At 62.3% G+C, this 10,940-nt stretch overlaps 2 protein-coding genes across 2 annotated transcripts in view; one reads left to right on the top strand and one right to left on the bottom strand.

The window, feature by feature from the left end:
* Positions 1-173, bottom strand: part of E2F4 (E2F transcription factor 4) — an 11,318-nt gene extending 11,145 nt beyond the window's left edge. Inside the window, exon 1 of the mRNA XM_026048578.1 lies at positions 169-173. Coding sequence (XP_025904363.1) covers positions 169-173 — 5 coding nt within the window. The remainder of the gene's footprint in view (positions 1-168) is intronic.
* A 708-nt stretch (positions 174-881) lies between these two features.
* EXOC3L1 (exocyst complex component 3 like 1) lies at positions 882-10,220 on the top strand. Its single transcript, XM_026048581.1, has 13 exons — positions 882-933; positions 1,811-1,971; positions 3,176-3,395; positions 3,696-4,356; positions 4,626-4,743; positions 4,932-5,057; positions 5,293-5,393; positions 5,715-5,825; positions 5,959-6,088; positions 7,151-7,273; positions 7,780-7,935; positions 8,409-8,533; positions 9,364-10,220. Exons 1-13 carry the CDS (start codon positions 891-893, stop codon positions 9,548-9,550), a joined length of 2,262 nt encoding a protein of 753 aa, XP_025904366.1. The 5' UTR covers positions 882-890; the 3' UTR covers positions 9,551-10,220.
* The last annotated feature ends 720 nt before the right edge of the window (positions 10,221-10,940 follow it).

The raw sequence follows: 10,940 nt of genomic DNA, 5'->3' as shown, positions 1-10,940 counted from the left end.
GGGTGCGCGGGGAGCCTGGGAATGTGGCGGCGGGATGAACCGCGCGTCCCTGCTGCACCCGCCGCGTTCACGTCCCGCCGCCCCCTGCGGAGCTTCGAGCTGCTGTCTCCGCGCGAGTCCCGCCGCCGAGGGCTCCCTGGCGGCCTTGGCCCGGGCGGCTGCCCGTACAGCATCCGGGAGCCGCGGCCCGCTATGGGAGCGGGCGCTGCGCTCAGCTGCTCCCCGTGCCGGGGTAGCGGCGGGGAAGGAGCTCGGTGGAGTTCAGAGGCTGCCGGGTGGGTTCTTGGGCTCTTTGGTTTCCTGCGTTGCATTTTGTGCGCTCTGAAACCCCTTTGTCCCCCCTGCCCAACCCTGGCCCTGCAGGTGAAGCCTCCACCCGAGCCCAGCCCAGGCGTTTTGTGGCGTGGGGACTTCCCGGAGCCACGGATGGGAACAGGGCGTCCAGCTCCCTCGTGGGGAAGGGGCGGCCGCTGCCTGCAGCCCGTTCCTGGCCGCGCCCGCCCCCGCGGGGCTCCTGCTACCGACGCAGGAAGGACAAAGAAAACGCATCCCTGCCCGGCTCGCACCCCGCGACAGCCGGTGGCAGCCGGGGAGGCGCGGCCGCGTGCGCGGCAGCCCTGTGATGTGCGGGGCGGTGCGCGGGGCGGTGCGCGGGGCGCTGCCTTGGCCGCGCGCCCGGCCTGCCCGGCTGCCGCAGGGCTGGGCTTTGGAGGGCGCGCAGGACAGGACAGGACAGGACAGGACGATCCCCGTTCGCGGGAGACCCGCAGCGGCCGCGGTGCCTTGCGCGGCTCCCGCGCCCTCTTCCTGCCCTCCCGAGCGCGCCGCCGAGCAGCGCGCACGCCCGCCCGCGTCCCCGCGCCCTGGAGCTCGCCCGCGGCCCCGAGCCCATGGGCGCGTCCGCCGAGGACGAGCGCACCGCGAGCCCCAAAGGTAACGGCGGCGCCGGGGGCAGGGCCTGGCCGCGCGTCCGTGGGCGGCTGGAGGCGCAGCCCGAGCCCCGGCGGCGCCGGCCGCAGCGCGCAGGGCCGTGTCCCCTCCTTGCCGGGGGCTGCCCGCCGCCTTTTCAGCACCTGCTGGCGACAGCTCTGCTAGCAGAGCCGCTGCTCTGCTCCCCAGAGCCGCCGCTCTGCCCCGGGCTCAGCCTGGCTCTGCGCTGGGTGATGCTCTCGTGGGGCAAGGGGCAGTCCCGAGCTGGAGGAGTTTCGGTGGGAGGGAGGAAACAGTGAATCCGGGTGCCGCGGATGAGGGCGAGCGGGGGGTGACTGTGCCAGCTGTCAGCCCCTGGTGCTCGAAAGGAGGCCACAGTGTGGCCCCAGCACAGCCGGGGCTGAGGCAGGGCACCGGGTCCTGGCCTTTGGCACACGATGCCTTTGGGAGGGCTGCAAGCCTGGGACCCTCCTGGCCTCAGCCTGGCTCTGCCCTTGCGAGCGCGGTTGTCCCAGGCAGGGGTGGCCCCAGGGCTCTCCAAATCACCCCCCTGGGATCCTCTTCATGTAGGGGAGTCGGTGCCTGCCCTCCCTTGTTCCTGCTGACTCATCGCTAGGACAGTCCCACCGAGGTCTGGGTGACAACCCGAGCTGGCAGGAGGGCTCCTTGGGGTACCCCTGTGCTGCAGCCCTGGGACAGCGGGATCCCTCTCAGATCTCCCTCCCGGAAAGGGGCCACTTGCTGCCGCACTCTTCGCTTCCCACGTCTGCGTGTGCTGGAACATCCGCTGTGGACAGTTTCCTGCCTCTGGCCTTGGGAGCCCTTCCTGTCCCACAAGGAGAGGCCCCTTTTGCTCATTAACCCCTGGCTTCGCCACCAGATGAGGAATGGCCAGAAGCAGAGAAGGCGGAGAAGTTAGCGAGAGGAGCCGCTCTGAAATGGGCTTCAGGGGTGTTCTACCGCCCCGAGAAACTGGAGGCGCTTGGGCAGTATCGGAGCCGAGAAACCAAGAGGAATAACTCCATCCAGGCCCGGCTGAAGGTGGGTTTTTGCTGCGTCCCATCTAAAGAACATCCACGGCTTGACCCTCTCCCAGTGCGGGGACCTCCAGTCTTCTGCATCAAATAACATTTTTCTTTTTTTGCAGCTCTGGAGAAAATCTTGTCCTTGCACTGGTTATAAGTGGGGGAAATACCATTGTTTGGGGGAAAAGGTGTGGTTAACCCTTTTCTGCCTTACCACAGGTATTGGGTTAAGGGTTAAAATGGGCATTAAAAGCAACATGCTAAGGGTGCTCGATGCATCCCATGTGCAGGAGCCAGTGCTCCTCTTTGCCGCCCTGTGCCAGCACCAAGGGCTATGGCGAGGAGGCAACAAAGGGCTCCAGCTCATCCATCCCTGCCTGCGAATCCCCACAGAAGAGACAGAATTTCTGCATGCAGAACTAAGGGATTTAACTGGTTCCTGTGCACATATCTATTATGGTCAGGGTAGCCCTACAATCCCTTTTTAAATGACCTGAAGAAAGACTGACCTGTGTGGTCTAAGCGCCCTGAGCCTTGTCTGGCTACCCTCGTTTTGGGGATGCTTTATCCTGCCCAAATGTGGAGAAATTGTCCAGGAGGGGGTCATTTTAACGAAGGGGGCCACACAGAAGACAACTTGTTTCTGTCAATGCTGGGTAAAAATACTTCTTCACATTAGGAAGAACTAAGCAGAGAGGGCATGGAGATGTACCAGTGCCTCTATGAGGCTAAAACGATGAAAATACATGTTGGGGGAGCACTTGTGTGGCCACTGAGCTGTTTCACACTGTTAGTCCATCTGTGGGACACAGTGCGGGATTGTGGCATGCAAATATTTTGCAGGAGCAAAGTGTTTTTTTAAAGCTGAAAGCAGACATCTGGTGACTGCTGGCTGACCCCAAGGGATGCCCTTCCTGCACAGCAGCCCCTACGCCCCAACCCTGCTCTGTGATTAGTTTAGCTGTGTGGAAGGTGAAATGGGCCGTTCCTGCTGCTCCAGTAGGTTTCCTGGGGCTGGGTGTGAAAGAGGGGAAAGGAGGAGTGGGGACATTGTGGGACACGTAGGAGATGTGATGGCATGACGAGCGAGAGTGCTGCAAACCTGTGGGGGTGGGAGACCACGTGCTGCAGAGGCCTTTGTCCGAAGGAACAGAGGGAGCTCCAGTGCTCCGTCCTTGCAGAGCTTCTGCACTGCCTCTTGGTCCTCCTTTGCTCCCCAGTCGACGGTGCAGTCCTACCTGGAAGGGGTGAGCGCGGGGCTGGAGCAGCTGCGGGCGGCGGCCGAGGAGGTGCAGAGCGTGCGCCGGGAGCTGGGAGCGGCGCGATGGGCCCTCGGCGGCAGCGCCGAGCGCCGGCAGGACCTGCAGCGGATGCGCGCGCTCATGGCGGAGCACGTGCAGCTGGCCTCCGTGGTCAAGGTGCTGCCGCAGCTCTTCTCGGGTAAGGGGCTGGCCCAAGCCGGGGGAATCGCGGCTGGAAGGCGCCTGGGAGCGCTGCAGGAAGCTTTACGCAGGGCTGGTGGCAAAGTGAGAGCAGGCTGCACGGGCCTCATCCCGCTGGGTTTGGAAAGTCTCTGAGGATGGAGATGCCACTGCCTCCCCAGCACCTGTCCCAGCACTGTTTTCACAGTCTCAGACCCTTCGTTTTGGGAGCCCCCTGCTAACCCGTGCCCACAGCCCCAGTGCCAGTGCCCTTCCTCCCCAGTGCTCAATCCTGTCACTTCTCCTCCCTCTCTCACAGTCCATGAGGTTTTCTCCCGCACCCTGGAGCTGCTCCATGAGCAGCACCTGCTGGAGGCCCATGCGGAGCTCATGATGCTGGAGCAGCTCCGGGACGACGTCCTTTTCCAGCTGCACCTCCGTGGGCTCTCCAGTGCCCAGGCCACTGTGCTCTCCTACTTCCGTGGTCTGCAGGAGCTCAACGAGAGCCTGGCCAAGCAGCTGTGGGGCATCGTGGGTCGCAGCCTGCAGCTGGTGCGGGAGGACCCGGTCCTGTTTGTCTCTGCCGTAAGGATCATCGAGCGGGAAGAGAAAATAGATGATGCTCTGCTCCTGGATGCCACCTTCCTGCCCCCTGGCCGCCCTAAGGGATGGAGGCAGAAGTTTTACCATGTCCTCCAGGAGACCATTACAGGATCCCGCTTGCTCACTGCCCGTGTGGACACCACGGGCCCCGGGCTGTCCAGGCACCTGGCAGCGCTGCAAAGGGAGGTCGTGGCTGAGCTGCTCGTGGTGAAGGACCTGATGGTGCAGTGCGTTCCAGCTCACTACAACATTCTCAGCATCTGCCCTGCCATGTACCACCAGGCCCTCAGCAGCCATCTCCAGGACATCCTCCAAGAGGACCTGGACAAGCAGGGACTTTTCCTCCTGCTTGAGTGGGTGCTCCATGTGTACCAAAGGTCAGTGGCAACCACAGAATCACAGAATGGTCAAGGTTGGAAGGGACCCCTAGGGATCATCCAACCGAACCCCCCTGCTCCAGCAGGGACACCCAGAGCAACCCCTGTGCTCAGGGAAAGTGAGCGGAGCTGTGTCACTGACACACAGGCAGGACACAAGAATGGCTCTGGGTTCCTGGGGAGGAAAACTGGGCGGATAGAGAGAGAGGGAGGGAGGAACTCCTGTAAACCACAGGTCTTCCCGGTGCTGTCCCACTTCTGCCTTCCAGCCCGGAGATGATGGGTCACCCTGGCCTTCTCCCTGAAGTGGATGTTTCAGCTCTGGGCCCCTTGATCTCTCCTGACCTTGTGGATCAGACGGAGAGGAAATATGTGGTGAAAGTCAAGGTAAGTGTGCAGAGTAACAGGGCTACAGTGGCAGGGGGGAGCACGACCGTGGCCACTGTCCCAGCTTCAACAGCAGCACGAACCACTGAAGTGTGGGACAAGTGCTGTGAGGTGTGACGTGGTGCTGTGGTAAGTGTCGGGTCTGAAGGGACTCCCTGGGCTGGCCACGGTGGGTGTTTGTCCCACAGGCCAGCGTGCTCGAGTGGATGCAGAGAACCCTGGAGGTGGAGTTCAAGGAGTGGTTCCGGGAGGAAGAACCTGAGACCGACCACCAGGGCTTCTTCCAGTCAGCCCTGCCCGTCATCGTCATGCAGGTGGGTCCCTGGCACCGCAGGCTCCAGCATCCCGTGCCCTCCCGCTGCACTCCTTGGGGCTCCGAGAGGTAGTCAGGCTCCCTTCTTCCCCAGCCAGAGCTGCCACCGCGGCAGGGATGGATCCTCCTCCACCTGAGGAGCAGGCGGAGCGGGGCCGAGCTGAGCGGCCCCAAACGGAGGGCAGGGTTTGCAGCCTCTCTCTGATCCCCATCCTGCCTCCTCTCTCCCGCTGCAGATGCTGAGCGAGAACATCCGGGTGGCCTCCCTCATCACGGCCTCCCTGCAGCAGAAGGTCTACGGCATGGCTCTGGAGGAGCTCGAGGCGTTTCTGGGCCGGTCAGTGCAGCCCCTCGTGTCCTGGGCATTCCCGGATCCCCCAGGCCTTGAGGGCCAGCCCGCAGCGCGTGCCCAGGGCTGATTAAGGTCGCAGTGGGCTCTAGCAGCCCATCTGCCCAGGCTCATGGAGGGAATCTTCTCAGCTTCTGGGCAACATCAGCTTCTTGGGGAGCTGCTGTTCCAAGAGCCTCTCTGGTAGCACCGAGACTTTCTGGTAGCACCAAGGCCTGCCCCGGAGGTCGCGGGGGCGTCCCGGGGGCGGGCATTCCCTGTGTAGATGTGTGCGGTTCGGCCCACGGTGCTTCCCTCGCTGTGCTGCAGCCTGCGGGAAGCCCTCGTGCAGTGCGGGAAGGAGCACCAGAAGGAGCGTGCGGTGCCCACGCACTACGTGCCCTACCTGCTCGCCACGCTCAACAACAGCCTGGCTCTCAGGTACCACGCAGCAGCTCCAGCCCTGCTCGCCGCGGGGAGGCCCTGTCCTCCCCCAGTCCCTGCCATGCTACCTGCAGGGCCGCTGTCCCCACTGTGCCTCCTGGGCTACCGCTCCCCATTTGCTCTCTCCTAGCTCCTCTGTCTCCTCTCTGCACCCCGATACTGCCCCCAGGGAGGTGCCCGCATCCCTGCAGGCTGCCCTGGACAGGACGCAGCGGAAAGCCTGCCAACTGCTGCTGGAGGAGCTGCTGCTGGACCTGCAGGTTGGTGTCTGCAGCTCCAGGCACGGGCAGGAGCAGCACAGCCCCGTCTGTGGCCGGAGCAGCTCCAGTGCGACAGCCCCAGACACGAGGCCTGCTCCTGATACCGACCCCATTCCCTCTCATCAGGCTGCATCTGGCCTCTTATCACCCTCCGCGTGTCTCCGCTGGCCTTGGTAACCCACGGGCAGCCCACGTGGCCTGCTGCCAGCCAGCACAGTGCCCTATCACCTGGGCATGCAGCGAACGGCCCCGTATCGGGAACCAGCAGGACTGGGAGCCGCAGCCCAGCTGGGCCTCCTCACTCCTGCTCTCCTGGCGCTTCATGGCAGGAGAGCAAATAGGAGAAAGGCAATGGCAGTGCGCAGGAGACGGGCCGATATGGGCCCGAGTCATCTCCTGCCAGTGCAGTCCAATTCAGCATCCCTGGAGGCTGGATAAAATCTGGGATGGATGGATGAGTGGATGGATGGATAGACAGATAGATAGATAGATAGATAGATAGATAGATAGATAGATAGATAAGGCAGAGCTATTTAGTGCTGGAAGGTGCACGCTATGACATACTGAAAGCTGAAAGATGAAATACTCACAGGCTACGTGGAGACTGCCATGGCCCCAGCAGAGCTGCGGGCCTCCAGGCAGGGCAAGGGCAAATGCAACCTGAAAGGATGGTAGGGGAGGAGGAGGTGAGCAGGACAGGCCAAAAACATGGGCAAGGAGTAGCTCTCTGCACCAAGCTGCAGCTGCCACCCACAGTGGGGTGCCCACCAGTGACAATGAACTCAAGAGCCAGAGGAACACACAAAATGCTGAGTGCCAGGCATCAAGGCAGCCTGAGAAGGGCAGCCCCAGGGTATTTCCATGCTTCTAATCTAGCCCAGACCTATGTTTTGAAATGGACTTGGGCTGCCTAAGGGGCTTGGGAGTTTTGCAAAGCAAAGTCGATGGGCCGTGAGGAAGCAGCAGGGCAGGTGCTCTGGGACCTTGTGCTGCCCCTGAAGCAGGAACTCCGGCGAGGACAGGATAATAAGGCCCCTTACCCTGTGTTTGTGCCTCTTGCAGCCCCTGTGCGTGCAGCTGCCCTCGCGCAAGTGGCTCTCTGGCTCCCAGCTGGTCAGCAGCATGTGTGAAGTGATAGACAAGTATGCAAAGGACTTCTCCCGCATCAGGAAACCCATCTCCATGGTACAGTTGCCGCAGGGCACCCTCATGTGCTCTCCGAGTGCCTGCTTATCAGCAGAGCAAGGCCATGGGGCAGGCGGGTGCCAGGCTGCAATGGGGGACGCGGCCCAGAGCCAGCCCCTCCGCCGGGAGGGGGACAGGGATGGCGGGGCCACCTCCTGCTTGAGGAGCAGCTTGGTTTTGCAGGAGGTTTCCTGTAAAATCAGTCACCATAGGGTGTGTTGAAGACCAAAAGACCAAAGATGTGTCAAAGAAGTGAAGACCCAAGGTGTGTCTCCTTTGGAGTATCCCAGAGGGCACCACCACATAAAGATGCCCAGGGTCCTCAAGCTCGGCTGGCCTCTCTACCCTGTGGCCAGGGTGAGGGGGCTTCCCAGTGGGCGGTTGCCTCTGCTTGGCCTTGCATTTGCTCTTCTGCTCTGCCTTTCTCCCCACAACGCACGCCTAGAGCCCGGACCCGCGTCCAGCGTGTCCGTGGCAAGTGACTCTCCCCTGCCCTTGGTGCCCAGCTGCTGCTGACGGAGAGCGAGCGCCTGGTGACGAGCCAGTACGTGCGGGCGCTCATGCAGAGGAGGATGGTGTGCAGGGGCCAGGAGGAGCGGGGCCAGCTCTGCCGGCGCCTGCTGCAGGACGCCACGCAGCTGCGGGAGCTCTTCCAGGGCCTGGTGAGAAGCGGCTCAGCGGGGACGGGAGCCGCCGTCGGGCCCGGCACAGGCCACGGGGCTGCCCCTTAGGGAGAGCTGGGCCCCGCTCCATGGAGAGCTTGTAGCCTGACTCCACGGCCCCGCTGTCCTCCCAGTGCCTGCCCCAGCACACGGGACGGGGACCTGGGCCCTCAGGCAAGGCACGGTGTCAGAGCCAGGGTGGTCGGACGGGGAGGTGAGGCCAAGGCGGCAGGACGCGGCTGCACCAAGAACCCGCAGCACTGCCCATGCCGCCCAGCGCAGGCCGCACAGCCTGGTGCCAGGCAGGGGCACTGGGCTGCAAACCAAGCTGCTGCAGCCAGGAGACACAAACCACGGGCATCCTGTTGGGGAGGGGACAGGCTGGCTCCCCAGCCGGACCCGGGTGAGCGTCGTGGGGGACAGGCTGCACCTCTGCTCCGTCTGCCTCCCCGACCGCCCCGTCTCCTTTGCAGGGCCTGGACAGGAGCCAGCAGAGCCTCGAGGCCGTGTTTGCCCTGCGGGAGCTCATCTGTCTCAAGGACCCCGCGCTGCTCAGCCTGGAGGTCCTGGGCTTCATCACCAAGTACCCTGATGTCAGGTAGGGCGCCGAGCTCTGCTCACCCATGAGCTCGAACCGATACAGCTCTGCTCAGGGCAGCCAGGTTTGGCCTGGGCCTCATGGGGTTGCTCCATAGCGTGTAGAGAGACCGGAGTTTTTCCCTCTGTCCCTCACCTTTCCTTTTTTTTTGTCCATGCTCCAAATTGGAGGGATTCTTGCAGAGTCCTAAGGGCAAAGATGTAAGGAAAGAAGCAGTTCTGCTGTGGCCTCCATCTCACTGTAGCTGAGGGTCAAAGCAAAAAAAAAAAAGTGAGAAATCATTACATAACAAATTGGGAATGTTATAATCAGAACAAACTTACAAAATGTCAAAACCAAGATTCACAAGGTTTGCGGCGTTTTATTCAAACGAATGTTGAATTTTGACTGGTTTAAAGTGCCAGATCTATCCTAGCTTCAGCTCTGCTTCCTTGGGACTTCCTTCCTTGGAACTTCCTTCCAACTTCCTTGGAAGTTCCATTTCCATGTGAGGAGCAACTTCTTTCCTGTGAGGGTGACAGAGCCCTGGCACAGGCTGCCCAGGGAGGTTGTGGAGGCTCCTGCTCTGGAGGTCTTCAAAACCCACCTGGATGCAGCCTGTGCCACGTGCTCTGGGTGTCCCTGCTGGAGCAGGAAGGCTGGACTAGACGATCTCCAGAGGTCCCTTCCAACCTTGGCCATTCTGTGATTCTGTGGGTCACGGGAGGTTCACAGTGGGGAGCGCCAGCACTACAAGTTGTGCACTGTGGTGGCCCAGCAAGCAGCATGCAGGGCCGCCGGGGGTAACGCCGCGAGCCGGCTGCCCTTGGGCTCACCTCCTCTCTGCGCAGCGACGAGCACGTCTCCAGCTTGCTGGACCTCCGCGGTGACGTCTCCAAGGAGCTGCGACACATGGTGCTGGAAATGATGGCACAGCACCCGCAGGCCCCTCCTGAGGGCTACCAGTCCATCTTCAGCACCATCCTGGTGCCTGCGCCAGAGCTGCCGTTCTGCCTCCGCAAGGGCAAATGTGCCTGATGCCAGGTGCCCAGCCTGCTCCCACGCTTCCCCAGGCGTATGGACCAAGCGGGTCATCTCTGCAGCTCTATTTGGGGCAGAATGGAGCTGACATGGGGCATCCTCCCATGAACACCGCCCCGGGCTGGGGTGGCAACGGGACCATACGGTGTGGCCTGCTCCTGTGGTCTTGCCTCACTGAGGAATTTCACCCCTGCTTCCCCCTGGCCAAACACCAGTGCTGGTAGACCTGGAGCAGGAGAAGATCTACGGGTCTTTTGCCTGCCTGCTGAGGCAGTAATTTGGGGCTAGCCTATTGCTAGCAGAGGAAGGGAATGGAGACCACAAGTGGGGTGAACAGTGACCGTGAGGCTGCAGGAATTTGGGGGTTTCCTTGAGCATCCAGCCAGCCACCTGGGGCAGCGAGTGCCCCGGCCTTTGACTCTTTGGCTCAAGGATGAGCTGGAGCCCTGCTAGACCCAGCCTAGAAGGAGAGTTTTAGCCATGGAAGGGCTTCTTTCATTCGGTACTGCTTGGCTCGGCTCAGAGGTTGGATCTGCCTTCCCTGTGGTATCAGCCCAAACCCTGCATGGAACTGGGGAGGAAGCCAAGTGTCTTGGGCATCCTGGATGGCTGGGATGGACCGCAGGGTCCTCTTGTGCCATCGCCTCCTGCCCCATGCTGTTCCTGAGCTGCATCCTTGTGCCCAGCCCTCACTGCATGTGGGACAGCAGGAGAAACAGGCTCCTTTGCCAGGCCCCCATGCTCTGCTACACGTCCTGCCTTGCTGTGGGCCTGAGCTCGCGCTCCCTGGACTGCACCACTGCTGGAAATAAAGGGCTGCAATCACTCACCAGCATCTGTCCTCTGCTCCTTGGTGGCAGGAAATGGATCTGTGGGTGACATAAGGAGGGGCATCCCTTGCCATGTTCAGCTTGGCCCCAGGGATGGATAGCCCAGTGCCGCCCAGGGGAGCACAGCCCAGAGGTACGAGTGCCAGTGGAGCGGCTGTATTGGAGGCGGGCGGGAGTGAGGAGCGGATGGAGGGAGCAGCCTGACCGTTCCCCAGAGCGCTGCTCCCAGCGAGAAGGGCACCGAGAGGCGGCTGCAGCGTGGGGACACCGAGAGGGGCGTCCGTGCGTGCTCGGAAGGTGCCTGCCGGGGCCGGCCATACTCCTTCCCAGCTGTCCGTGTCCTCGTCTCCCCTTCAGGAGAACCCTCTCAGCTGGTGGGAAGGGAGCCGCCATCCCCGCGTGTCCCAGGGGGCTCTGGGACCTGTCACTGGGGTGGTCTGGGGACGCTCTTCAAGGGGGTGGCCCTGGACGCTGGGGCAGGCTCCCCAGACAGGAGCTTTAGCTTAGTGTCACCCCGAGGGACACCCTGTCCCCTGCATGAGGTCTCCCTCGCGCAG

Source organism: Nothoprocta perdicaria, unplaced genomic scaffold (genome assembly GCF_003342845.1).
Source record: "Nothoprocta perdicaria isolate Ctin4 unplaced genomic scaffold, notPer1 scaffold_553, whole genome shotgun sequence".
Taxonomy (NCBI): domain Eukaryota; kingdom Metazoa; phylum Chordata; class Aves; order Tinamiformes; family Tinamidae; genus Nothoprocta; species Nothoprocta perdicaria.
Note: the sequence above shows the minus strand (reverse complement) of the source record. Positions and strands in the feature narration are given on the sequence as shown.

What these genes read in the sequence shown, in the direction of transcription:
- EXOC3L1 (XM_026048581.1), top strand. Translation starts at nt 891, where the DNA reads ATGGGCGCGTCCGCCGAGGACGAGCGCACCGCGAGCCCCAAAG. An exon ending in AATATGTGGTGAAAGTCAAG is followed by an intron (nt 4,744 to 4,931) that starts GTAAGTGTGCAG and finishes TTTGTCCCACAG; the next exon opens with GCCAGCGTGCTCGAGTGGAT. An exon ending in AACAACAGCCTGGCTCTCAG is followed by an intron (nt 5,826 to 5,958) that starts GTACCACGCAGC and finishes GCTCTCTCCTAG; the next exon opens with CTCCTCTGTCTCCTCTCTGC.